At 46.8% G+C, this 27,259-nt stretch overlaps 2 protein-coding genes across 5 annotated transcripts in view; both read right to left on the reverse strand.

The window, feature by feature from the left end:
* Window positions 1-1,497: 1,497 nt before the first annotated feature.
* The window catches only part of rabgap1 (RAB GTPase activating protein 1), a 73,934-nt gene continuing 48,172 nt past the window's right edge, over window positions 1,498-27,259 (reverse strand). For 2 of the 4 annotated variants that reach the window (XM_030353266.1, XM_030353270.1), the window contains 13 exons: window positions 23,681-23,794; window positions 21,251-21,325; window positions 20,175-20,300; window positions 19,535-19,678; window positions 18,749-18,790; window positions 17,883-18,011; window positions 11,892-11,984; window positions 11,033-11,143; window positions 10,124-10,228; window positions 8,945-9,028; window positions 6,146-6,217; window positions 5,577-5,774; window positions 1,498-4,124 (listed from right to left, as the gene is read on the reverse strand). In XM_030353266.1, the coding sequence (XP_030209126.1) occupies window positions 3,999-4,124; window positions 5,577-5,774; window positions 6,146-6,217; window positions 8,945-9,028; window positions 10,124-10,228; window positions 11,033-11,143; window positions 11,892-11,984; window positions 17,883-18,011; window positions 18,749-18,790; window positions 19,535-19,678; window positions 20,175-20,300; window positions 21,251-21,325; window positions 23,681-23,794 (1,419 nt within the window). In that variant the 3' untranslated portion in view covers window positions 1,498-3,998. The remainder of the gene's footprint in view (window positions 4,125-5,576; window positions 5,775-6,145; window positions 6,218-8,944; window positions 9,029-10,123; window positions 10,229-11,032; window positions 11,144-11,891; window positions 11,985-17,882; window positions 18,012-18,748; window positions 18,791-19,534; window positions 19,679-20,174; window positions 20,301-21,250; window positions 21,326-23,680; window positions 23,795-27,259) is intronic. The other 2 variants (XM_030353267.1, XM_030353269.1) reach the window with 1 other exon arrangement.
* On the reverse strand, window positions 25,223-27,223 carry LOC115541538 (G2/M phase-specific E3 ubiquitin-protein ligase-like). The gene is made up of 3 exons (XM_030353272.1): window positions 27,028-27,223; window positions 25,925-26,139; window positions 25,223-25,594 (listed from the first exon to the last, which is right to left on the reverse strand). The coding sequence occupies exons 1-3, from the start codon at window positions 27,102-27,104 to the stop codon at window positions 25,329-25,331; spliced, it is 558 nt and encodes a 185-aa protein (XP_030209132.1). The 5' UTR covers window positions 27,105-27,223; the 3' UTR covers window positions 25,223-25,328.

The following is a 27,259-nucleotide window of genomic DNA, read 5'->3' on the forward strand; positions in this document are numbered from 1 at the left end:
TTCAAGTGCATTTATTCAGTAGGAAAAAAATCCCACATTAAGAAATAATTATTTACCATCAAATGTGTTTGTACCACCCCCCTTTGCCAACAAAACAGCACCTAATCTTCTCCTATAATGTTTCACAAGATGGGAGAAAACAGAAAGAGGGATCTTCGACCATTCCTCTTTGCACAATCTCTCTAAATCATCCAGCGACCTGGGTCCTCTCTTCTGCACTCTCCTCTTCAGCTCACCCCACAGGTTTTCAATGGGGTTGAGGTCTGGGGACTGAGATGGCCAAGGGAGGAGCTTGATTCTGTGTCTGGTGAACCATTTCTGGGTAGATTTGGCCGTATGTTTAGGGTCATTATCTTGCTGAAAGACCCAGTGACGACCCATCTTCAGCTTTCGGGAAGAGGCCACCAGATTTTGATTTAAAATGTCCTGGTATTTCAACGCGTTCATGATGCCATGCACCCTAACAAGGTTCCCAGGGCCTTTGGAAGAGAAACAGCCCCACAGCGTCACCGATCCTCCCCCGTACTTCACAGTGGGCAAGAGGTGCTTTTCTGCATACTCATCTTTTGTGTTCCGCCAGACCCACTTGGAGTGTTTGTTGCCAAAAAGCTCTATCTTTGTCTCATCTGACCTAAGCACACGGTCCCAGTTGAAGGTCATTTACCGCTTAGCGCACTCCAGGCGTTTGCGTCTATGATTTTGAGTGAGAAAAGGTTTTTTTTCCGTGCATGCCTCCCAAACAGCCTGTTGGCATGTAGATAGCGCCTGATGGTTGTTTTGGAGACTTTGTGACCCCAAGATGCTACCATTCCTTTCAATTCTGTGACAGTGAGCTTTGGAGATTTTTTTATTTCTCTTACCATCCTCCTCACTGTGCGTGGTGGCAAAATGAACTTGCGTCCTCGTCCAGGCTTGTTTACCACTGTTCCAGTTGTTTTAAACTTCTTGACGATTCCTCTGACAGTAGATATGGGCAGGTGTAGGCGAGTGGCTATTTTCTTTTAGCCATTGCCTGATTTGTGAAGGTCGACACACATCTGCCTTACTTGAACGGTGTATTCCTTTGTCTTTCCCATGTTGAAGAGAAATGGCCTCTGTGGCACGTCATATTTATACCCCAGGGAAACAGGAAGTTATGAATTACTAATTAAATGTCCCTACATACTCTGATCAACTTTGTAAACTACTGTAGAAATGACAGATACTTTAATTACATTTATTTCCTAGGAATTGTTAGGGGTGCCAATAATTGTGGAACAGGTGATTTTATGAAGAATAATTATTTCTTAGTCAGGGACTTTTTTTTTCACTTAAAATTCACTTGAGTTGAAGTTTACATTTTTCAAAAATGTTCAGTGTGAGTATGTTTCTGCAATAAAAATTGAATTTATTTTAAGGCTTTTAACACATCTTAACCAGGGGTGCCAATAATTATGGAGGGCGCTGTATATATATGTTGAATAACGTGTGCAACATAAAGGAGGGCGGACAATAGAATCAGATACAATCTCTCCGTGTTCAGATCTTTATGATGAAAGTCATGAAGTATACACAATGCAACCTACACTATTACAATGTCCACACACTGATAATGTTCCTTGTTTTCGTCCAATGACAAAGCTACGTTTTGGGCATGTCAGTAACAAATTAACAAACAGCAGTTTGACTTTCAAGCTCGGAGCGAAATAAAGGAAACAAGTAAAAACATAGTGAAGTCAACTGTATCACAGCAGGTAGGTAAGGTACAAGTAGGCAACGTTAGTTATAAAATAGAAAAAACATGAAACAAACCCCCAGATTTATTCACTTATGGTTTATATGTTATTTACAACTCAGTGGTTAGAGGACTGAACCCCTTTGTTGTTATTTGGCCTTTCCCCGTTGCATCATGGGTATGTTTCAAACCCGCTGATCGCTCCACCTTCAAACTACATTCAGCTCACGATTCACCAGTTCTCTTCACGTTGTCAGACACACTAAATCCTTCCTTAACGTCTCAGCGTCGACAGAAAAGTGTTAACGGGATGAGTGATAATGATTTAGAAGCATCAAGCTTTGCACTTTCCTTCCTAAAGAAAAAAAGGAGCACAATAACATACAAACATACACACAGTCAACCACCCCTATTCCACCCGGGATTGGCTTCACTGTGACCCTGGTCCGAACTCCTGTATGGCCCCCGGTGACCCTACCCGGCAACCCTCTAAGCCAGATGGACCTATCAGAACGCTGGGCATCGACCCACTCAGTGTAGGACTGGGGTCCAGGAAGGCAGTGGACATGGATCATGAAATGTGCTTTTGATCGGGTGAGGGCTCTTGGAAGAACGCACGTTTTAGTTGTTGCTGTGCTTTTAATAGAAGTATTTGGATGTGTGTCTGAGTCTATTCTAAATATAAGTGGGTCTCCATATGCTGGTAGAGGCAAACTCATGACACTGTGCTAACACAATATGTCTGCTACCCTAGCTAAACACAGCCTCCAAACATGACCTCCTCTGTCAAGGTCAAAGGTCGAGGGGAGGGGGGGTCAGCGAGCAGCTGGAGACATGAGAGCTGGAATAGTGATGTAGGGTGAGTGGTTTAAACATGTCTCCCAAACGGCCAGATGGAATTACCAGTACCTGTGGGTGTGTGTGTGTGTGTGTGTGTTCATGCATGCGTATGTGTACATGTTTGTGTATGTGTGAGCGTATTGCCGTATATCAAGCGGTCTGACCCTTGTCTCTAGTGACGGATAGGGTTTCAAACACTCGTTGGTCTTTGTGCCGTGCCTGGACTGAGTGTGTGGGGGAGATATATATATATATATATTCATTCTACAAGGGTTTCAGTTAGCCAGGTCCTCATGAAGTTTCCACGTATCCAAGTTATTTGTGTCCAGGTGCTGCTGACAATAAACCCTCATGCATTTTTAACGTTAGAGAATTTAGATTTAATAAAGTTATTTACTACCACGGGAGATGGGCAAGACTGCCTCTCTCTCTCTGGCCCACTGTGCGTCACATGGTCATTGTCTTCTGCTATACGCCCCACCCTGCCACCAGCATCACTCGTATACACACACTGGTTAATCAGCGCAACCCAGACAATTAGAAAAAAATCTAAAACGTTCCTTTTACAAGCATGCACACGCGCGCAGGCTAAATGAGTGCTTCCTTTGTATTCTGTCCCTCTGCTATGTTCATATGTACACGCCATTCTCATCCATGGCTGTTCAGTCAGTCACTGAAGCACATCTTCCAAGTCCAATCACATACATACACACACACACATTTTCACACACACACTCACACACGTACACTCAAGCAAATACACAATCCCGACAATCAACATTAACGGAACACCAATCCACGCACATATCCGTGTTTTTCTTCTTCTAACAGCACATTCTTATACATACATTAAAAAAATCGTGACACTTTGTTAAACGTAAATGTGAGAAAGAAAAAAAGCTCCGTTCAGAAAAAGGCGTCTCATCTCATGTCAGCTCTGTACCTAAAGACCCCTCCCTCTCTGTCAAACGGGGGGGGGGGGGGGGGGGACGACGACTACGCTTGCTTGTGCCGGGGAGTTGAACATAAAGCAGGGAGTGGTGACGCATGCGCCCGGCCTGTGTCCAGCCCCCGCTCCTCCACAGCGTTTAAATATCAGTAGTACAAAGATTAAAATCAACAGAAGCCTCTTCTCTCTCCACACCCAGCCTCTTGTTCAACGGAGATCTGGACGCGCAGCGCCAACAAAACGCACCCTAAACCCATGGTGAGCGGGGGCAGCTGGGATAATGGACTTACTGGGGTGGGGGTGGGGGGGCGCAGCCTGCTTACGAGGATTAGGAGGCTTGGAGGGGGTGTAGTGTTAACACAGTTTGTTTTTTAAATCCCCAGATCATCCTGGGGGGGTAGCAGTCAAGTTATGTTGAAATCCCTTCAGCGGGGGGCGGTGGGGGCGTTGCTGATAGCAGCGGGGGAGGTGGTGGTGGTGAGTGGGCGGGGTCAGTTAGGTGTTCTCCTTGCCCCCCTGGGTGCCCGTCACCGTCTTGATGGAGCTGAGGGTGCGGTTGAACCAGGTCTTCTTGGCGGCCTGCACTTCATTCATGGCCAGACCCAGGTGGTGCTCCAGGTCCTGGGACAGGAGACCAGGGGGAGGGGGGAGGGAGGAGGAGGGAGAGAGGAGAGGGAGGAGGAGAGGGAGGAGGAGGAAGAGAAGACACGAGGAACGTTAACATTAGCAACATGAGTGAAATCAAATGGTACGATCCGTCCAAAAGCATCCAGCACCAAAATACCTGATGGCAACTATATTGTTGACCATTTTATAGACCGTAGTAAAAAGTACAATATAGTATTTTAACTATACAGTTTAATATTTTATATTGCAAGAAATGGCAGTAAACGACAAGTCGCACTAAATGGCAATTATAGAAATTGGGCAAAGGAATAACCTTTTAACAATGCTTTTATATATTATACCATGCATATCAATATTAATACTGATTATATATCTTGGACGTTAAAAGCGGTAAAATCTCGTGCTCGACCCAAAGAAAGAGCAGAAGGACCCCATGTGCCCCCCATTTGATTGTGTGTTCCTGTCCGCCCCTCCCGTTGGCCCTCATCCGTCTCCTGAAGCGGCCCTGCCCTACTGGCCCGTACCTACGGTCGGCCTTGTAACGTGAGGCCATGCTCGCATAAGCGACACATATCTGAAGGGCCTGTCAGGCGGCAGCGATGTGTATGTGGCTCCCCACACAGAGGGAGGGGGGGGAGGGGGGGGGGTGCCTGTCATCAGATCAGTCAGCATATAGCGGCGGCGGACCGCCCACCGCCGCTGCACATGCTGATGGGCCTGTCACACGCACCGCACCAGCCCCACCGTTATGACTCCATTACGCTGGCTGCAGACCCGCTGTCAAAACACGGCGCATTGTTCCCCGAGACGCACATCAATACGCTCGTGGCGCTCACATTGGATGAGGCAGTGTTATCAGGGTTTGTCCGATACGTTTATTCAAGTCGTTGTTTTGCTCTGTGTGTGCGTCTCTCTCTCTCTTTCTCTCTGGCTGCGTGTATGTGCAGCCAACATGGCCTCCTGCCTAGTCCTACCACCAGGTGGTAGTCAGCCCCGTCCATCATGGCCTCCTGCCTGGTCCTACCACCAGGTGCTAGTCAGCCCCGTCCATCATGGCCTCCTGCCTGGTCCTACCACCAGGTGTTAGTCAGCCCCGTCCAACCACTTTTAATACTCTCCATTACATCCATCTAAAGACATGAACCTCAAGTTGGGCTGCGTATCTCCCACCATACGTATCTGTCCCTGTATCTACTATCTACAGCGCATACAGTGCTGTCCCTGTATCTGAACCTCTCTGGACTGCATAGGGCGGGGGATCGCCACTGATTTCCCACAAGGTCCGGGTCCTATTAGATGTTCCGATGTGATTCGATTCAACATCGATTGGTTTAGGGATATTTCAGTTCCTATACAAATTTTGCTTGGCTATGAAATGAATCCTCAAAGAACCAATGCTCTAAATCGTACCAGGCAGCCTCTAACCCGGTGCATTATTAAACATACCTGTATCTTGCACTCAGCCTCCACCAGCTGCAGCTTGGTCTGGGCCAGCTCCAGCTCCATCTCCCTCAGCTGGTTCTTCAGGCCCTCCTTCTCCTCGCTCTCCTCGGGCCCCATGGCGCCCAGGGGCCCCGTGGCCAGGCGCACGCGGCCCTCCTTGTTGAACAGAACGCTGCACTTCTCACAGCCGTCCACCCTGGCCTGAAACACGGGGGGGGGGGGGGGGGGGGGGGGAGAGACGGGTGAGAGGGGGTGATGGAGGGGATGGAGAGGGTGAGATTGAGGGTTTGGGGGGGTGGGGGAGTAGATCATAAGGTGGGGAATGATGAAAGAGGGTAGAGGGATGTGGGGTGAAGAAACTGGGAGGGACCAGAGGGATGAAGAGGAAGTGGGAGACGGGAGAGGTGAGAGGGTGAACGCAGGCAGGAGGTAGAGGGGGAGAAGGGGGGAGAAGGGGGAGAAGGGGGAGAACGTGGGCGGGGGGGAAAGGGGGAGAAAGGGGGAGAGGGGGCTAGAGGGGGAGAGGGGGCTGGAGGGGGAGAGGGGGCTGGAGGGGTGGGAGAATGAACTACCTTGATTTTATCCAGCTCTCCGCGGTTGGAGGTCTGCTGCTTCTCCAGACGCTCGCTGAGCTGGGAGCAGATCTACACAACAGAGGTCGAAGGTCACCTGACTGAACACCACCGTTTGCATAATGACGACGGTATTTATTCAGTGTCGGTGGCAATCTTCCCTTTCTCTCCTACACCCGTGATCCACAAAGTAGCAGACAGGCGTATGCGTGCTGGCACACACTGGGACACACAAATACACGCACACACACACGCACACACACACACACACACACACAAACACGCCCCCAGACTTGTTCTGTCGCTGGCTCTACACATGGATCTCAGTGACACCCTGAGTCATCCTAATGGCGACAGCACTTTGTTCCCTTGTCTCTGTTCAGTTTATTTTGGAGGAGAGCTGTACAAACAAGGAGGAGGAGAGGAGCAAATCCGTAGCAAGACACTCACCGGGCCAAGATAGGCTCCGCATATCTTACAACATGCATCTGGATTACAAATTGAAGTGCACAGTGCATGTAATAAATATATAGGGATATATATAGGGATTGTGTAGGTTCTCATAGTGACGGTATATTTGTATATGGATTGTGTAGGTTGCCATAGTGACTAGGTAGAGCTTTATAGGGATTGTGTTCAACTTTATGATTCAATCATCAAATCAGTTTGGCGGCTTTCATAGAAATACCATGGCGGACACGACGGACCTAGTGAACCTGAACCCCGATGATAAACCAGCAAAAGATGAATACCGCAAAATAAATAGAAATATCGTGCCACAATTCCTGCAGAATCTCAATATTTACAGAATCGCACATACAGATTGTATCGGTACTCGGAAACCTTATAATATCATGTTGTATATTATGAGGCATGTCTCGGCTTCATAGTATCAGCATCACACAGACAAAGACAATGAATCTTCCTCCGCACCGCCCAGAGAAAGACACATGAACACAACATTTATAATCAAGGTATTAACCACCTATAGCAAGCCGTACATCAGTCTATCTGGGAGGAACGACGGCACAACAACACATAACTCTGTTGTCTCCCCTGTCTCTCTACGGACATTTATTCCAATGTTCTCTTATCTGGAGCCACTCAGCCACTCACTCCCTTCAGAATAAGAGCGCAGCCGTTCAGCTGAACACCATCGTGTCACCACCGGGCTTATTATAGCGTGGCTCAGTGCTACACGCTTCTGATGTGAAGGGCTCTCACACCAGAGAGTTCGGCCACACGGGCACGCAGGAAACCCATCAGGGCCCTTTTATATTAGCTCTATCATTTGCAATTTCCGGGCTATATTTTTACACCCAATAAAGGGGAATGATATGTTTCTGGTGTCCGTGCCATTTCCTTTGTTCCTCGTGTGGAAAAGTTAGCGACAAGCCCATTGTGCAATTTATAGCTCTGCCATTATAAGAGACACTAGTAGCATGGGGTTGGAATGATAGGTTTCAGCGACAAGCAACTTCGGAGAATACACAAGAACAGACCATATTACTGTGGGGGGCACTTATAAAGAAAAAGATCAATTTTCTTCAGTCAGAGGAACTAGAGGGCCTGTACTCTGAGTGTACCCCTCAGCCCGGTGTGTTCCTTGTCCTCTGAAGGTTAATAAGGGTGTGCTGGGTCAATTGCCCCGAAACCACCCTGTGAAGCTCTCTGGCGTTGGGGACATTTAGCAGCCTGACACAAGGGGGACTGGAGGACCTTTGAACCGCTGCAAAGCATTTTGCATGCCTTGCAGAGGCAGTGGGGTTAAGCCTCGAGTATAACCAGAGCGGAATCGCTGTTAGAGTCGACACAAAGATCGAGCTGTCTGTCACCAGGGCTCAACAGGGGGAAGCCGCCGGGAGTTTATGTTTGTGTTAAGGGCCTACGCTCAGCCATCGCTAGCACATAGCCGAGAGGTCTGCCCTTAGTATATAGTTGGTGGGATGGTATATAGTTTATACGCATATAGTTTAATGGCTAGTGTGGTGTTTGTGTGCTGCAGCCCCTGTACGTGTACACTTATGTGCACGACTCAAGACACACGCGGTGTCCGCGGCGACGACCGTCTTTGGATGTGCTTCAGTGAACCTGCTCCTGTCTTCTATAAACACACTTGATGGTGATTCACCTCAAAAGTATTAGCAAAAACAAAATGTTGTAGGATGAGAAGTAATACTGAGATCAAATCACACATTCATAGCAGGTTGAATGATGTGTCCGTTCTGATCTTCGCAAGAAACAACAATAGGAAGGGGCTGGTGACCCCCTTTGAAATGACCAGGAACATATCCCTAAGTAGACATCACAGCATACCTATGAACGATGTTTGTGGTGAGTTTGGCAGAGATGTGCTTCACGGTGTGGGGCGATGTCCCACAAACAGTCAGACCGACATGAGCCCCTTATATAGTCAGGTCTACCGGGACGATTTCGTGTCATCAACATGTGGAGTGGAGGACAGCAGAACTGTGTGGATCTGCTGCCTCTCTCAGGGGCAGTGGACAGTGAAGTAACCAAGATATCAATGTGTTTATGTTCTATTAAAAAAATAGTGCAATGATAAATTTGCCTAATAGGCCGAGATCTTTACAGCCATTACGCAAGGATGTCTATCACTGACTGACTGACTGACTCTTAATCTGATGCAACTCCTGATCATAAGGAAGTAGGAGTCTGACGCAGTTCACTTCTTCAAAGAGAGTTAGAAAAGGAACCAAACAAAGGCCTCAGTTATTTTTTAGGTCCAGAAGAGCCTCTGGTCTCTCACGCTTCCAACAGAACACGGTCGGTGCATACCTGCTTGTATTCCCCGATGATGGAGCCGTTCTTCTTGATCTCAGACTCGGACTTGTCCAGCTCCCGTCTGCACATCTCCTTCAGCTGCAGAGGACACACACACACACACACACACACACACACACACACACACACACACACACACACACACACACACACACACACACACACACACACACACACACACACACACACACACACACACACACAGTAATAGTGTTAGCGCGACCCTTGGCAGAGGCAGAGGACAAGAGTGACAAAGGCAATGTCAACAGCGGCCCCCAGGGGCCCCTTGTGTTCTTCCAAGATGGCTGCCAGGGAGCATTAAGCAGAGACGGGCTATTGGCAGCTTGATGGCGGACGCCAAAGTCGTGACCTCGACACAAATCTAATTGAAGCCGCCAACGCCGACCCCCTTCACGCCTCCACCCAGCATCCACCTCCGCCCACTCCAACACACCAGGGGAGATTGTCAGAGAGAGAGAGAGAGAGAGGGAAAGAGAGAGAGAGAGAGAGAGAGAGAGAGAGAGAGAGAGAGAGAGAGAGAGAGAGAGAGAGAGAGAGAGAGAGAGAGAGAGGGAAAGAGAGAGAGAGAGCGGGAAAGCGAGAGAGTAGGAGATGGAAAGAGTGACACAGAGCGTGGGAGATCGGGAGCGAGAGAGAGAGAGCGAACGAGCAGTCCGCAGTCTGCCTTAAAGGCTTCATTTCCCCGTACATAATCTCCAGATCCTCGGGGTCGACAGATAAACAAGACGAGGCGGAGACGGCCGTGTCTCCATTAGGGCGAGAGAGATTCTCTCCATCCCCCCCCCGCTGTATTCTATCAAAACGGACGCAGAAAGCTGCAAAGTTCTTCTGTTAGTCAACTCGGTCGCGGCCAGAGACGACCTTTATGACTTTGTGATGTGTTGCGTTGAGGCTGAGGCGTACTACTGTTTTCCTGGTTCCCTCGCTGGCCGCCGCAGACTCTCCATCACGCGATAAGGCATCGCTACCGCGACATGTATAAGACTTTCCTCTTCGTTGAGATTTGGAAACAAACCCTAGAGCTGTTCAGCACTTTTGACTTTGCGCTCGACTCTCCTTTTTGTGTGGCTTTTTGGTGGGGTTGAATGTGGGCCGGTGTGATAAATAGTCCACCACTCTCCATCAGTAACACAGCGGAACACTGATGCTGACCTGTGCTGACTCCTCCTCTAGTCGCCTCTTCTCGTCCTCCGAGTCCACCAGCTTCTGTTTGGTCATCAGCAGCTCCTTGTTGAGGGCATCAGCCTTCTCCTCGGCCTGGAACACACACACACACACACACATTTATTCACCGAAAACACACACATACATTCAGCAAACACACACACATTCACCGATCACACACACACATACACACAAACATTCAGCAAACACACACACACGCACATTCACCGACCACACACATACACACACACAAACATTCACCGAACACACACACAAAAACACACATACACATTCAACAATCAATCACACACACACACACACACACACACACACACACACACACACACACACACACACACACACACACACACACACATTACCCAAACCCACACACATGCACAGTACACAGACACAACACGCAAGCACACACACGCAAAATAATAATGATAAATTGGCTGAAGCGGCTGTCAGGACAGAATGCGGCAGCAGTGTACCTGGAGGTCATTCTGCGCGCCCAGTGCTGAAGGTAATCACAGCACGGGGGTCAGGGTTTAACCTCACATAAAGCAGAGGGCCCAGCATGAATGTGCACACACACAATCACAACATAAATAACCTCAACCACACTTCCATCTGTAACCTTCCCCGCTAGCCCACAAGGTACACTCACAGTGCGACATTATACATTACATTATAAATGTATAACGGTCTCTAACCAATTGCACACACCAAACACACAAGACGGAACCGAAAAGACAGCTACATCCACACTCTCAAACCAAAAAGTTGAACAGCACGCTCACAAAGAGGCACGTGCACTCCCACCCACGCCACACAGACCCATGTTTCTCCCCAGTTCCCGGTGACGACACGGGGCTGACGTCGTTGTGTTCTTACGTTGTCCAGGTCCTTGCGCAGGGCGATCTTGCTGCTGACCAGCTCGTGGGCCAGGTCGTCGTTCTCCTGCTCCAGACGCATGTTGGCCTCCTGGAGACGGCGGTTCTCTCGCTGGCAGGGGAGGGTGGGGGGGGGGGGGGCGACGAGAGGAGGAGGGAACACAAACAGAAGGGGAGACGGTGAGCACCGACCGATCGGAGAGCGGCACGTGGCAGAACAGGAAGTGGGCAGTTTCGGAGAGATCTGGACGGGAGCACGGGGGAAGAGGGAGAGGAAGCTAGCAGTGGAGGCGCGCTGTTTTTTAGAGAGCTGTGCTGATCGTGGAGGGCATCTTAGCAGTGGTCAAGGGACACCGGGGGCATAGCGGAGAAACTGTGGTCCGTAATGGTTAACAGAGCACGACTGGCGCACTGGATTACTCATTAACATGGTCCCAGATAGCACACGGTAGTCGTAGACAACTCATTAACTATGATTTTAGTCTTTCATGTTTTCAATATAATGAGTGCATGTGTGTGAGCCACAGCTATATAGGAGCGTACTGCTGATCCTGGGTGTGTGTGTGTGTGTGTGTGTGTGTGTGTGTGTGTGTGTGTGTGTGTGTGTGTGTGTGTGTGTGTGTGTGTGTGTGTGTGTGTGTGTGTGTGTGTGCGCGCGCGTGTGTGTGTGTGTGTGAGAGAGAGAATGTGCCTCATATCTCTTGATCGGGGCCTCCTGTTATCCTGGGGGTGTGTGTGTTTGTAAACCATGCATGTATGGAACAGTGTGTGTGTGTGTGTGTGTGGGTGTCTGTGCGTGTTTTTGTGTAAGTGTGTGGCATAGTGTGTGCGTGTGTGTGTGTAAGTGTGTGTGCTTGTACCTCGTATCTCTCGATGGGAGCCTCCTGTTGCTCCTGCTCCTCCTTGATGGTATGGTACTCCTTCTCATGCTTCTTCAGCTTCTTCTGGCTGATCTGCACCACAAAACACCCCCCTCCTGTGAGCTACATACTACACATGCATTTAGAATAATAATAATAATAATAAGACAGCAACTACAAAAGATGCAACCGTTGGCAATCTTATTACTACCCAAATCGTGGAGAATCAAAACTACTGAAAGGATCGCAATCCTGAACACAACCCCACTCATAAATCTTTTCACTATGGCATCGTGATGTCCCTGCAGATTCCTACAGTAGTCCAGAGGAGCGCTCATACGCATGAGGCGCTGACCTTTGACCCACATAGATAGGAGCCAGGAGATGGGTTGGATGCACCTACTTTGCATCTCTAGTGTCGACTTGGCAGATATGCAAAGGCAAGGCTCCCCGTTGAATAGGTTGTTGTTTTCATGTCCCGTGGTGGAAAACCAAGTGATAAAATGCATGCAGACTGCGGGCAAGTAGTGTGAACTATTAGCACTGCATCGTGGAGCGTTGGCACTCCCAGTGGGATCAATACGCCGCAGAATGCATTTACAGATTTACGATTGGTTTTTGGTAGTATTTTTCTAGACAAACCCGACGTTACAACTGCAAAAAAAAATGTTTATGGGTATTTATGGGTATTTGGAATCAATATAATCCTTTGAGATTATATCCATTTGACATTGCCCTCAAGAGTAACACCATGTAGAAATACCGAAACATAAATTCTCGTTTCCTCCTATTCTGCTCCAACTGTGCACTCAATTATTATTGAGACACTGTTTGTTTTATTATTCAGTATAATAATTTATCACATTGTCATTCTGAAAATGTTCTGTCTGATATGCAATCAATCTTATTATTAGTATTCCCGTTATTACAATAATTATTATTATGAGTGAATGAGGTCAATATAAGACGTAATTGCTTCTGAATGAAAGAGATTCAAATGTCATCACGAAACCGGTTTCCTTTGTGCTCCGTTTATTTCCAATATGAATAGCTGAGTAGCCGTTCCTTCCAAAGGAGCTCTATGCTACAGGTGTGACCGTAGCACGGAAATCATGCCACTCATAATGTGCCACAAATCAAAAAGAATCAACAAATATCAGGCTGCCACACGGATCTCCTCAGAAAGAAATGAATGAATACTTGAGGAAACATGTGTCCACAAGTGTTGGGCTCATCTGTTGCGGTTCATCCACAGCCACCCCCCCCCATCCTTCCTCTGGTACCCCAGGTGCTATAGAATAAGTAGTGCTGTGAGGGAGTCTATTTCAGTCCTGAGAGACAGATCACCAGCTTGTACAACATACAGCACCAAACAAAGGGTCAACAAGCCATGAGTCAATCTGTGTAATCTGTAGGCTGTGATACGTGTGTGGGGGCGGCAGCTGTGTGTGTGTGTGTGTGTGTGTGTGTGTGTTTGTGTTAAAAGTGATGAGTGCAGATGGGAGTATGATCAAGGAGTGTGAGAGAGTGTGTGAGCGTACATGAGTGTGTGTTACATGTGTGGGTGTGTGAGAGTGAGCATACATGCAGGAGTGATTGAGTGGGGGTCATGTTTGGGTTTGTATGCATTTGTGCACACAAAGCAAAACTAAGTATTATTTGCACACAGTCGGTGCATGTGTGTATGTGTGTGTGCTTGCATGCGTGTGTGAGCTTGCGTGTGTGTTTGCATGTGCATGTGCGTGCATGAGCTTGCATGTGTGCGTGTGCATGTGTTTGCGCGTGTGCGTGTGTCCATCTCATCGTGTGTCCACATCCGCTGACCCTGCTGTCTCCCAGGCCTCGTCACCTGTCCTGCTTGTCAGGGGCGAGACACACCCCACCCCTCCTCAGTTAGGAGAACTCTGCGGGAAGCAACTTGGAAATAGACGGTAGGAAAGGCGAAACACGAAGACCAAAAAAAGCACGGCGAGGTCAGAGCTCATGACCCGCGTGATCCGTCTCACTCTCTGCTTTGTCGTCACCTTCCCTGACTTCTCTTCCACTGCTGCCACGGTTCTGCGGGGGCTTTAGCTGACCTGTTCTTCCTCCTCCTGTTAGCCCAGGGGGCTGCAGAGCAACACCTGCGGCTACCGCAGATGATGGCCAGCTGTAGCTAGATACTGCCGTGTGTGTGTGTGTGTGTGTGTGTGTGTGTGTGTGTGTGTGTGTGTGTGTGTGTGTGTGTGTGTGTGTGTGTGTGTGTGTCTGATCCATCCTATATGCTCCTCCATCTTGGTTTTCATTGGCGCAGTCAATGCTGGAATACATTAAATCTATGCAAACCGAATGCTAGCAAAACGTTGGCGCAATGTTGCACCATTAGTCCTGCGGATTCCACCTTTTGTCTCAGCGTGAAACAAACGGGTGAGTGACGTAACACGTGATCAAACACGTCTAGGAACAAAGGCTCTTTGATTCTCAGCCAGCCCTTCCCTCACACCTTTGGCCGTGTTTTGGTCTCAACATATAGTGGGTACATCAAATCGGTTGCTTTCTCTTTATGTTTTGAAGGCCAGGATCCCCTTTCAACCTGGAGAATACACCTTGTTGCGTAATCACGGGACTATTCGTTAATCAACGCAGATAGTGTAGGGTAGGAAGAAGGACAAAGACATTAACGGCGCGCAGACATGGAGATCAACCATATGCTGAGGAGTGGATATTAATAGTGAACATCTCTTATGATGTGCCCATGATATTTATTCAAATCGCTGAGGGCGCTTTGCATAAATCAAGTTTTTACGAGTCTAAAGGTCATAGCATTGAAAGGAGGACAAGAATAGGAAATGTAATAGGTAGACACTCGCATTAAAAGTTGCTCAGAGCCTGACCCCAAGAAGTCCTCTGAATAAGTTATGAGTTTGTTTCATAAGGAGATTTGTAGCATAATGCCTGGACTTCAATGGTATACAACTGTAGAAGATGTATAAATATGTACATTTATTTAAAAACTTTTTTTCTTCCAATCGGTAAGGTACCTGGTACCTTGTCCATGGCGCTTTGGAATATATATTTTTTATTAAACCTTTATTTGCGTCTCATTGATATTTAAAATCTCTGTTCCAAGAGAGACCTGGCCAAGAGGGCAGCATAAAACAAACAAATACACCAAGTTTTCATACAACAACAAAAAAACTCACAATATTCACACAATTAAAAGACCGTTTTGGGATTTCATTTCCAATACTTCCATATTCTAGGTCCTTTAGTAATGAGCCAAAGGCATCAAACGGAATCAATTCTGACAATTTTAAGTCTTTCTGGAGGGTGTTCCCAGCAGAGGGGGCAGCATATTAAAAAGCTTTATCTCCCAGCTCAGTACGAGCATGTGGAGCGAGCGCAAGCTGAAGTGGAATTGGTCTCTAAGGAGATATGTACATATGTAAGTAGGGACTAGTCCAAGGAGAGTTTTACAAATAAAATTCAACCAATGGGTTCGCTGCATACACACAGAGATGGCCAATTAGACCTTGAATGCAAGGTACAATGGTGGGTAAGATGTTTACCACCATCGTAACAAATCGCAAGGCACAATGACTGGACTCTGTGCAAAGTGGACAGAAACAGAGTGGGGTTGAGGGAAGGCCCAATGGGCTGGTCCTCTCCATTAAGGAGAACCAATGGAGACAGAAACCCTTCTCAGCTAAGACCTTGCCCTGAGGCTCAGTAAGGGAGGGAAGGCCCATATGAGACCTCAATAGGTCTACTAGAGCCAGAGACACTGGCCGTTGCTCCAGGACAGTGATGTGTCCCAGCCCTTGGGGGAGCCTTGACAAGGGCCGTCAGGTTGGGGTGCAGTATGGGCCTTGTATAGGAGCGTACTGCACCCCAACCCGACGGTGAAGGGTCCTTGGTGACCCGCTCCCGCAGAGAGGGGGGGGGGGGGTCAAGTTGGCCGCTCATATAGAAGCATACAGAGCTTTGGCTGACCACCAGAGTGACCCGAGGAAAGTTGGGATGGCGGTGAGGAACCCGTGCCTTGGTGCCTCGAATCGAAATCTACCGTGTTATGCAGACTTCAAACGAGAGCGGAGTCGCTCACTGGGACACGCATGGCAATGATAGGGAGACCCAAACCATTCCCCTGTAGTGTGGCACCTTTTAGTCTGCTTTAGTCGTTTTGTTTTCCTTTACCGTGGAACAGTAGGGTTCCACGTCATTGGGGACGAGGGTACAAACCCGCACCTCGGGGAGGCACGAAGTGGTTATTTCCCTCTGTTTGTTCCGACTCTACGGAGCCAGAGAGTTCATCCTTTCTACCTGCGGTTCTTTCAGTGAGGAGGCATGCAGGAACAGAGCCTGGGGTCCCATGGGATTACACGCAGGCACCCAAGAGTCACAGCTGACTTTGTTGAAAAATTGCAGCACTACCTCTGGCGTAGGGTCGGGTGTAAACAGAAGCCTGCGTTTTGTGGTAGAGCAAGAGTGGGATTCTTGTCAGAACCGCTTACAATGTCTTCAATGACTGACACGTTACTCTGATCTCTGGTTACTTACAGCGTATTGATGAAGTTGTCAAGTGGACCAGCCGTAGAGAAAGCCCTCGCATGGACAGAGAAGCAAGAAGCCATATTGTACTCTGCAGCGCTATAGACAACGGGGTGTAGCGTTTGACAGTTTGCTACTTCCCATGAAAAGTGCTGAATTCACACCGCGATTCCCCCCGTGTGCCGGGCGTGGGGCGCAGAGCCGCTGAGCAATTAAGACCGAGCCCTGCTGCAGACTCACTGGGGCTGGAGAGGAGCCGTGTGATGATCTTAGATTACACTCACCGAGGGGAGCGGCTCAAGTCCATACCACGCATATGAATGCTTCCACAGAATGCCCCCCGATGAAGTGATGTTTTCAGGAAACTAACATAGCGTATGCAGATACCTCAATCTTGTCGACTAAATGCATCGAGGGTATGACCGTGTATGTAACTGAGGTCTGGAAGTGCATTCATTCAGGCAATGTTATATATTATTATTTTAACTGATATGAAAAGAGACGTCCATCTGTCTAACGTCTGGCTGACTCATTGTGACACGTGGGACCTGCATTATGTAGGTAGCTTTTTCTGTTGCGTTTTCAGGAACGCTACATTTTTTAGTTAAATCATTGTCGCTTTTTTTTTAATGGTTTGTGAATCATTGAAACACAATGGTTAATCTTTTTTGATTAACCATTTCGATTTGATTAGATTTTTTGAATATTTAAATATTGTGTAATACTATGATTAACTTTGTGAAACATGTGAAATATTGTCAAATGGCATAGACTATAACGTTTAAGTACCTTTGTATCCATCCGACATTCAATCGTATTGAACGAGGTTCTACTTAAAGTAGAGGGGTCTGGAAGTTTGGAGAGTTTTCCATTTTTCACAAGTTCAGACATTTTTCTTTTGAAAGGTTGTTCCTATTGGTTCGTCATTGCATCCCTAGGTCCCTGCCCCAGAGAGAGAGAGAGAGAGAGAGAGAGAGAGAGAGAGAGAGAGAGAGAGAGAGAGAGAGAGAGAGAGAGAGAGAGAGAGAGAGAGAGAGAGAGAGAGAGCTGCAGAAGGTGCACCACGTTGTCTTCATTAAGACAGCAAGGTCACCCTTCAACCTTCCCTGTCAGGAGTTTGTTCCAACAGATAACTTTCCCAGCGGTACCTTCAATGTAAGCCCATCTAAACTAGGCCACTCTTTGGAAAGCGGGTTACAACACAGGTGTGTGGTTTGTTTTACTTGATTTACTAAGGCTCCCCTTATGGCTACACATTGCCCCCTACTGGCCACTTTGGGAACGACAGATCTTTTACTTGCAGGCAAAGTTAAAGAGCAAGATTTTTTCCCAGTGGGAGAGGGTATGTAAATATCTTAAAGGAAAATATACTCATGGAGAACGTATTTCCCTCTCACTGCTTAAAATCCGTTTCAAGTGGGAGAGGTTGGGTATAAGAAGAAGAGGCAAAGAACAGCCTACCTTCATGCCACAGGCCAGTTCCATCAGCTTCTTGGCGTTCTCCTCGGAGCGGTACCGCTTGGGCACAGGGACCCGGAAGAACTTGAGGGCCCCTTCAAAGTCCGTGGAGATCAGGTCATCCTTAGATGTCTGAGGGGCACATTACCACAACACAATCGGAATAGGGCCATGGACCGCCTACATTATCCAACGTGAAGCAAGTCTGTTGAGATCAAGATGTCCTGAGATGTCTGAGTGACACACAAAAAATATAATTATATGTATAATTATTAAAAACTAGGCCCATAGACTTCATACATCCAATGTGAATTGGCCTGATGTAGCGCGTAACAGCTAGCTGGCGTTTAAAGACACCCCATTATAAGAAACACAGCGTGTCACCAAATCTGATGGCATGTATAACCCTCGTGGCCACCCTGCCATCTCCTCCCTATGCGATGTCCCCTGCCTGTTAATTAGTGTGTCTTGGTAATGATGTGCATCTCCGGTAAAACAAACCCACCCTGGTGCCTTCAGGTTACACATTTGTGTGGGGGACCTCTGTGTGTTCCAAGGATGCTCTTTGAAAATCATAGTCATGGCAACGACTGTGTTACTGTGTGTATGACTTATGTGTGTGTTTGTGTTTATGTGTGGATTCAGGTGTGTGTGCTTGTGTGTGTGTGTTGATGTGTGCGCGCTTGCGTGTGTGTGTGTGTGTGTGTGTGTGTGTGTGTGTGTGTGTGTGTGTGTGTGTGTGTGTGTGTGTGTGTGTGTGTGTGTGTGTGTGTGTGTGTGTGTGTGTGTGTCTGCGTGCGCTTGCGTGCTTGTGCATGAGCGGGTATGTCTGTGAGTGTGTGCGTGTGCGTTGCACGGAGCCGTCTCACCTTGAGCAGTGCCAGGGCCACGTTAAAGATCACGCTGATGCCCTGTGGTCACAGAGAGAGGGAAACACAGTTAAATTCTCCCTCAGGGGAACCATGGAGAGGTGGTCAGATGTGTTTCTGATCAGGGAGCAGTGGGTCCAGCAGGGTCTCATACAGCAAACAGTGTGGGATGCACTTCTGCATTGCATTGCATTTCAGAATGCACGTGTCACTCATAAGATCGATCGCGCCCTAAGGTGGTCACGTCGACTACTTTCACCAAGGACACATGGATAGTTTAGAAGTCTTTATCTGCAACTGTACGTCTGTCACGCTTGAGGCCGGTCATGAGGCCAGTCAGCCTGTTGGATATAATCTCAGATGGAGACAGGCCAAGAGTGTTTGTGCTACTTGAATATAGTCTGTACAACAACCATGTTTAAGTGTTGTGTGAGGTCAACTGCACGTTGATCGAGGAAACAATGTCCCAACACGAGGGCTTCCCAGAGAGATGAGGGCCAGGTAGGATTCAGACCCTCTGGAGATACATTTGAGACACCTCTGGAAACAATACCAGTCTTCAACGCATCTCAGTGAAGTTTTATAAGTGTAATCTGAAGTTATCCAGATCCAGATCCATCCCACAGCATAATAAATCATTCATGGGGTACCCAGAATGCATTGCTCACATCGCTGCTCCAGCAGATGGAGAAGAATGCCTCCTAGTGGGGCTGACAGTAACATCAGGAATAACATTCATGCAGAACGCAGCAGCTCTGGGTGAGGGATGTTTTGGAAGGGGCCCACCTCACAGAGCAGCAGGTCGATGATGTGGAAGACCATGTAGAGCGGGAACTTGGCCGTGAAGAGGGTGAGGAACCACTGGGAGGCGTACATGTGGGCCTCCAGACCCACGTTCAGGAAGTGGCTGTACAGGTCCGGAAGGTACTCCTACCACGGGCGAGAGACATCAAGGTCATACAGGATTGAGAGAGAGAGAGAGAGAGAGAGAGAGAGAGAGAGAGAGAGAGAGAGAAGGAGAGAGAGAGAGAGAGAGAGAGATAAGAGAATGGACAGAGAGACAGGGGGAGGACAGAGACAGACAGGAGGAGGACAGAGGCGAGAGCCGAGGTATAAAATGGGATTGAGACGGAAGAACGAAGAAGGCGATGGTAATGTAGAAAAGGAGGGTTTGCTAAAAAACAGCATCAAGGAGTTCATAGGGTAAATGGAGCGACTGATGATCACAAGCTATTTGGGAGGGGTCATTCAACACCATTAAAATCGGACTCACTTGAAAAACATGACCGGTGTCGCAGAGCACTGTGCACATGCGCACCTCCACACACACACACACACACACACACACACACACACACACACACACACACACACACACACACACACACACACACACACACACACACACACACACACACACACACACCTGCATTAGTCTCTCCAGCTGGAAGAATTTGCAGTGGAGATCTTCAAAGTTCTGTTTGAAGAGGTCCCGGAGGCCGTAGTCAAACATGATCTTCACCAGAACACTGAAGGCCTGCTCCTCTGGCATCTACAACATGGACAGACAGATGTACACACGCACGCCCGCACGCACGCACGCACACACAAAGACACACACACACACAAAACAAATAATTTAGAAATATTCTTTAGGTCATCCCTGCTGGTTCAAAATAAGACGCCTTTATTTGTGGACAAATGGACAAAGAATAGACAGATAGCTAGCTTAGTAAGGAAGGCTGTAAAGAAGTAAGAAAGAAACAAATGTATTCATATAAAACTTTTATTCAAGCAGCACCCAGGCAAGGAAAGGGTCACAGAATAGCATTCACAGTTAAGATCTACCAAGAGAAAGCGGGGTAATGTATGCATACTACAAATATATAACATGGATAAGATCGCTATTCCTCCACTAGGTGGCAGCGTGGAGCAGTAACCATAGTTTCAGTTTCCTCAGGTTGCTGCAGGTAAGTGTTCATACGTTGTGGGTTTTTCAATAGCAACGGAGCAAGGTTAGCTCCTCACTAGTGTCTGCTTAAAGTCGGATGAAAACCAAACTAATATTTAAAGTTAAATGTCACCTCATATGTAGCACAATATTTCAATGGACTACAATTCATCACTGAAGGAAAACATGAGGGCGAATGTTAGCAACCGAGGTCGCTGCCGTCTACACTCGACATAAATCAATGCCCACTTTACAAGCAGCGGGGAGTGTGTTGATAGTTAAACTTGAGGTGAACTAACTGCGAGTTTTCCACTACTTGTGCATTTAAGTATGTGGCTGAGTAGAAGTCATATAAGGTGGAATATGTTTTTATGCTCACTGGCCCAGCAGTGTTTGTCCTTGCCCTTAGGGAATGTGTTGCGCAGTGTGGTGTGTTGAACGTGTGTTGTTGACTGATGAGGCAGCAGGAGGTTGTGTGGGTGTGCTCGCGTGTGGGTGTGTGTATCTGTGTGTGTGTGCGTGCGTGCGTTAGTACGTGCGTGCGTACTCACATGAAGCAGCAACACAGCAGCCAGGAATGACTGTCCCTGGCAGTATCCGATCTCCTCGTCATAGACAGAGTAGGCCTGAAGTAGAGAGACGGACATAAAGTGAACATCTCATTTTGACAATGAATTCATTCAAATGAAATCTGGACAACAATGTGGAGTATAGTTTTCGATAAAATCGATAATTTCACGATTACGTCCTTGTTATCACATGGCTTTGTCGGCGAATAAAACAATGACAATTGACTACAGACAAAGCTATACACAAATCAAAGCAAAACAAACTGAAAGAAAAGGACTTTAAAAGATTCCTCTTTGTTAACAGCTGTAGTGGACACACTGGGCTGCAGTGGACACAAGGGCTGGGTTCATATAATATTGAAAATGATTTTCTGAATAAAATCGATCTTAATTTGAATGCTTCGATATTGATGAATAAAATCCCATTATCGATCTTTTATTGTTTGCATTTTCCCGTGGATGCGTGAAGTGGCCACGTGAGAGGGGTGTGTCTCTTGTCGGCCAGGAATACCCATCCTTAGTGGTCACACTGTGCTGTAGTCGTCACACTGTACTGTAGTGGTCACACTGCTGAAACAGGCGTAATGGACTGTGTTGGACATACCTGGGTGAGAGCCATGAGGAAAAGGGTAAGGGCTGGGATCAAACATAGTTCATAGGTCATACATAATACCCCGGAGGGAGACGCCATAGAGACTGAGCCAGAAACCAAAAACTGAAAGGGGTGGTTACACGTTGTTCCCCGTTTTGTTGTTTTGCTACCGAAGAAAAATATTTGAATAAGCGTGTTTCCCTAGTGGCCAGTCTACACGCTGTTGATTTGAAACCTTCACATACTTTTCTACTGTTTATTACTGCTGGCAATGTTTGTGTTCGCTGTTAGACAATTATGCGCCTATAGACGCTGCCTCGAGCGATATGAAACACACGTGAAGAGAAAGAAGGTGAAACACCCCTGTTCACACACAGCGCTCGTCTGCCCTCATAATTCAGATGATTCATTAAGCGTTTGATTGGTGAGACGATCACAGCGGGGAGTGAAGCAGCGATTGGAGGATCAATCCCCACACACACCAACAGGGGGCACCGCGCTGCGCCGCAGAAAGCACCTGAGGAGGTGGCTGTCTGGCCCCAGATTAATAGCCCGGCTCACTTGAGCTCCATTATGAATGAGATGGAAATTAAACACAATTTGGAGCGCCACGTCACCCAACTTCCCCAAGGGATTACCTGCTGACAAGTGTGTGTTGGAGAGTGTGTGTGAGTGTTGGAAAGTGCGTGTTGAAAGTGTGTGTGCGTGTGTTAAAAAGGGTGTGTGTGTGTGTGTTTGTGTGGGTGTTGAGGTGTGCGTGTGTTGAAAGGATCTGTGTGGATAATAAAACGTCTTGCGTATTAAAATCATGAAGCATAATGTGCATGAGCTGATGTAATGTCTCATTACAACTCATTCTACACATTTTAAAGTTAATGACAGAAAATTGCACACAACATAATCAATTAAGGGATTGGATAAGTTCATTCAATGTACACACCGAAGTGTATGTGTGTATCAGTTCATATTTGTTTGTGTTTATGTATATGAAGTTCATATTTGTGTGTGTGTGTGTGTGTGTGTGTGTGTGTGTGTGTGTGTGTGTGTGTGCGTGTGTGTGCGTGTGTGGTAGTAGCGATTACCTAGCATGGCAGCAGGCAGTGAGTGTGAGCTGAACCTGATGAACCGTGTCTCGAAACAGGAGAGTTATTCAGTTAATTGATGAACGCAGCGGCTAGCGGCTAGCAGCGGCTAGCGGCGCTCAGCGCGCTGCCACACTTTGTCATGAGCCCAACTGTCACCAAGGTGACCCATTCCCCCCCCACTGCTGCTACATTCTGGGAAACACGCGTCTTCATTTCACATGCAGATTGGTTGTTGTTTACCATTGTTTTATCACACTGACTATTGTAATAAATGGCCTGCTAACTTCTGTTTTATACTAATAAATCACCTGCTAACTATTGTTTTATACTAATAAATGGCCTTGTAACTATTGTTTTATACTAATAAATGGCCTGGTAACTATTGTTTTATACTAATAAATGGCCTGGTAACTATTGTTTTATAATAGTAAATGACCTGCTTACTATTTATTTACAGTAATCAATGATCTGTTAACAAATGTTTTACACTAATAAATGACCTGCTAACTTTCGGTAGATAATAGTAAATGACCTGCTTACTATTGTTTTACAGTCGTAAAAGAGGCCAATAATTGTTTTAAAATATGAAATCAGAGGCTAACTATTGGTTTATAATAGTAAATGAACAGTTAACCATCGTTTTAAAATGTCCAGATAAAACCACTCAAACCGTCAACTCCATCCCATGTCGTCTCCTAAATGAACCAGATGTTGTACAACGGCTCATGCCCCAACCTTGCAGATCTTGTAGAGAGAGTCCTGTCCGTCTCCACCGGTGTCTTTGAAGTAGTCGTGGGCCGGGAACGTCCTGTTGATGTCTCTCGTTATGGCACTGTCCTGAGGAGACTCCTGGGAGAGAGACACAGAGGGACAGAGAGAGAAAGAGAGAGAGAGGTAGAGAGAGAGGAGGGGGTGAGAGGGAGAGGGAGGAGAGAGAGAGGGGGAGAGGAAGGAGATAGAGATATGCAGAGGAAGGAGAGACAGAGGGAAAGAGGGAGAGGGAGAGAGAGGAGGGTGGGCGAGGGAGAGGGAGGGGAGAGGGAGAGGAAGGGAAAAAAGAAAGATATGTAAATACAATATAGCTGTCTCAAACAGGAAACCTAAATTAGGTGAGAGGCACGACTTATGGCGAGTGGATAGTGCCAGGATTCCCTGGAGAAGGATAACAACGTGTGAAATGAACGTGTGGAGCTGCTACGCCGCCGCCGTGTGGAGAGGATATGCACGCCGCCGCCGTTGGGACTGGGGTTCGATTCCCATATATATATAATTTTTTTCTTCATTATTTTCTGGTATTAATATATCTAATGACTTGTTGATGAATAAGTTGATGACATTTTTATAAAAAACGTTCGTTTTTATGTGTTAAAAAGACAAACTGTTTTAAAACAGATCTCGCCAATTATTCGTGCAATCCACCGGGAGAGATTTATAAGACCACGGCTATATCCGGATGACTTTTTGCTGGAGAGATGGATTCTCACGCAAATCTTTAATATATTTAAATAGCCTTCTCCACAGTAGCGTGCAGTGAATACATTAACGCCTCGACATGTTTCGATTGGTAGTGATTTTCACCTCTTGATATTGATTTATTTTCATTTTGAAAGAAACGACACATCTCTCGCACATCTCAACGCCATCTCTCGTTCGGTTGTTTAGAACTGAAAATCCGGTTCCCAGGACAACATGACATTTTCACTTTCAAGCGGCCCGTTTCCCCATTTCGATCAGGGTTTCCATGATCCATAAATCACTTCTTTATAGGTTTGGCGTGGACGCGCACAACCCTGTGTTAACCAACCCTGTGTTGATTGAACTAATGCATAACCGGTGCCGTGGAACCGACAGCTCTGGTTTAGTTGGCACAGGCTCACTCAACCTAGAGTTCAGCGTTAACTCTGTTTGTTAAACGTCCGTTCGTGGAATACCCCCCAGGCCTATACCCCCTAGGCTATATTATTCACTTACCCTTTTTCAAAAGTTGTAGTTAATATATAAATCAATGTAACAATGTAAATGATCACAATGGAATTTCTTTGATGAAACAGAAAACATTTGTGAATTAACAACCGCATTTATCTGTGTTTCAAAGTAAATTTTAAGCATCAACCATACAAATGTTGAATTTGAGAAGGCAAGAAAGAAGAAAAACATTATCGGGCAGATAGAAGACTTAATTGTAGTCACTAGTTGTAAGCCAACATGTATTATTTTGGCAGACGGCCAAACAAAAGCTTTGATTGTAGTCATCCAATAAGGGTCTGGCAAAGCATAAAAACGTGGAACTGGAACATTGTTTATTTAAAGATGCAGAACATGCATAACAACATATTTAAAGATGCAAAACATGCAAAAAAAAAGTTTAAATAGCAGCAAAAAATTAGGCATAACCAAAACAGGGGGACTGGATGATTCCTGATATCATCGAATCAGAGAAGGATTCAAATGTGTTGTGTAGCGGCAACTTTAGAATCATAGCACAGGTGTTTGCTTCCGGGAAGACCGTGACAGTGTGCAAAAAGTTTATAGTTGGCTCTCCTGGGAATCCCAGGGGAGGAACTCTGTCTGCCCCAGTGACGAACATGAGGAGCTGGTTCAGCGTCACTCTGTTCTCCGTGTCCTCCACCACCAAAACAGCATCTCCAGCTGCAATGTAAAAGATAAGACTTCAGTCAATATAATTACTCAAGGCAAATGTTGGGATTTCTGTGACCTACATTTTTTATTGTGGACCAAAATGTCTGACGGGATAAAAGAAAGACAGAAGTCTGTACACCGCTAGGCTCCCTATGAACAACTCAGTTAAGAAGGCAATCTATCGGGCGTAGTGGATAGAGCGCGTACCATATTGGCTCCGGTGTTCGTTGCAGTGGGCGCAACGTTTGATGAAACTTAAACGTCCTCAGGCACAGTTGGTTGCCATGCCCTATTTCATCAATTCCCATTTTTCATTTCAAGTTACCAAAGTATGCATACCTTCAACATCGATGAGCCAGTCCCTCCAGTAGCCAACTGCCCGCTCCTCCTCTGACCTGCGTGAGCTCCCTCGAACCGAGTAGTTGACTGCAAACATATGCATCACCTGCTCTGCTGTCAGTGGGGCAGGGGGTCCACCTGAAAACAGCCTTCTAAAAGCAGTGCTCCCTACTGCCGCCTGCAGCACCCCCAAGCACTCCAAACCTTGCCGCAATCTTTGAAAGAAATTCCAAAAGATTGTATTAGTGACATTACTACTTGAATAGGAAAACAGTGCCTTTTTAGGTTTAAAACATTATTTTAAAAGATTAGGGTCGTGGAATAATTACATTTGGCATTGTTTTAACAAATCCCATGAAAACCTACCTTACTCAAAGTAACAAAGGAAAAATTAATGTCAGCAGTAGGGGAGCGATCTGGTAAGTGATCTCCTGTATAACACTGTTAAGACTGTGGCCGTAGTTTTTGCATTCTGTTGCGTTTGTGTGTGTGGCTTTGTGTTTCTTGTCGATCTCCTATGTAAATAGGAGTGTGCCATTCCTGGGTGGGGATTGGGCCACTCATTTCGGCCGGGGACGGTGATTGGCCGAGGCAGGAAACCCCAACAGGAATAAAAGGAGTCAAGATGGCCACCGTGGCAGCCAACACTTCCATCCTCCTCCAACAAGCCACATGTTTACTAAGTCCTGTATTTCAGTTTAGAAGTTTCTCTGTGAAATAGTAGGGTTGGGCTGCTATATCGGTGTGTATTGTTTTCTCTTGTTATTATTAGAAAGGGAGCTGAGTTGATTGTTGATTGTCCATTTTGTTTCAGATAGGGAAGTTTGGTTTGTTATTTTGGACTGGCCCCACTCTGAAGCCTACCTTACTTACGTTGATAATATTGTGTGAAAAAATCCTGTTTTCGGTTAAACTGAATAACGTGTGTGCTCGTGGCTACTTGGGAGTTGGGGAAGGTGGGGGTTTTTCATGTTGCGTCCTAGGCCCCTAGAATGGGGCGTAACACCCTGCCTACCTGCTTGACCTGGTTTATGCAGTGCATTAAGCAGACACTTTTCATATTAAATGAATCTACATATTGGGCTAAAATGATAAACACTTACTGTTGGAGAGGGACATGTAGTCGGTTGTCCAAATAGAACTTTAGCGCAGACTCCACAACCTCATCCCTGTCTGTCATCGTTCTGATAACCGTCAGGGATCCCAATAGCGCCAGATTTGAGGCTGCACTGGCTATAGCAGCATGGACCTCCAGTATGGATGATGCCTGTTTGATCTGTAAGGAAAAGATAGTTATTGAGTCCTTAAGAAATAATGACACAACTCTATGACCAT

Source organism: Gadus morhua, chromosome 4 (genome assembly GCF_902167405.1).
Source record: "Gadus morhua chromosome 4, gadMor3.0, whole genome shotgun sequence".
Classification (NCBI taxonomy): Eukaryota; Metazoa; Chordata; class Actinopteri; order Gadiformes; family Gadidae; genus Gadus; species Gadus morhua.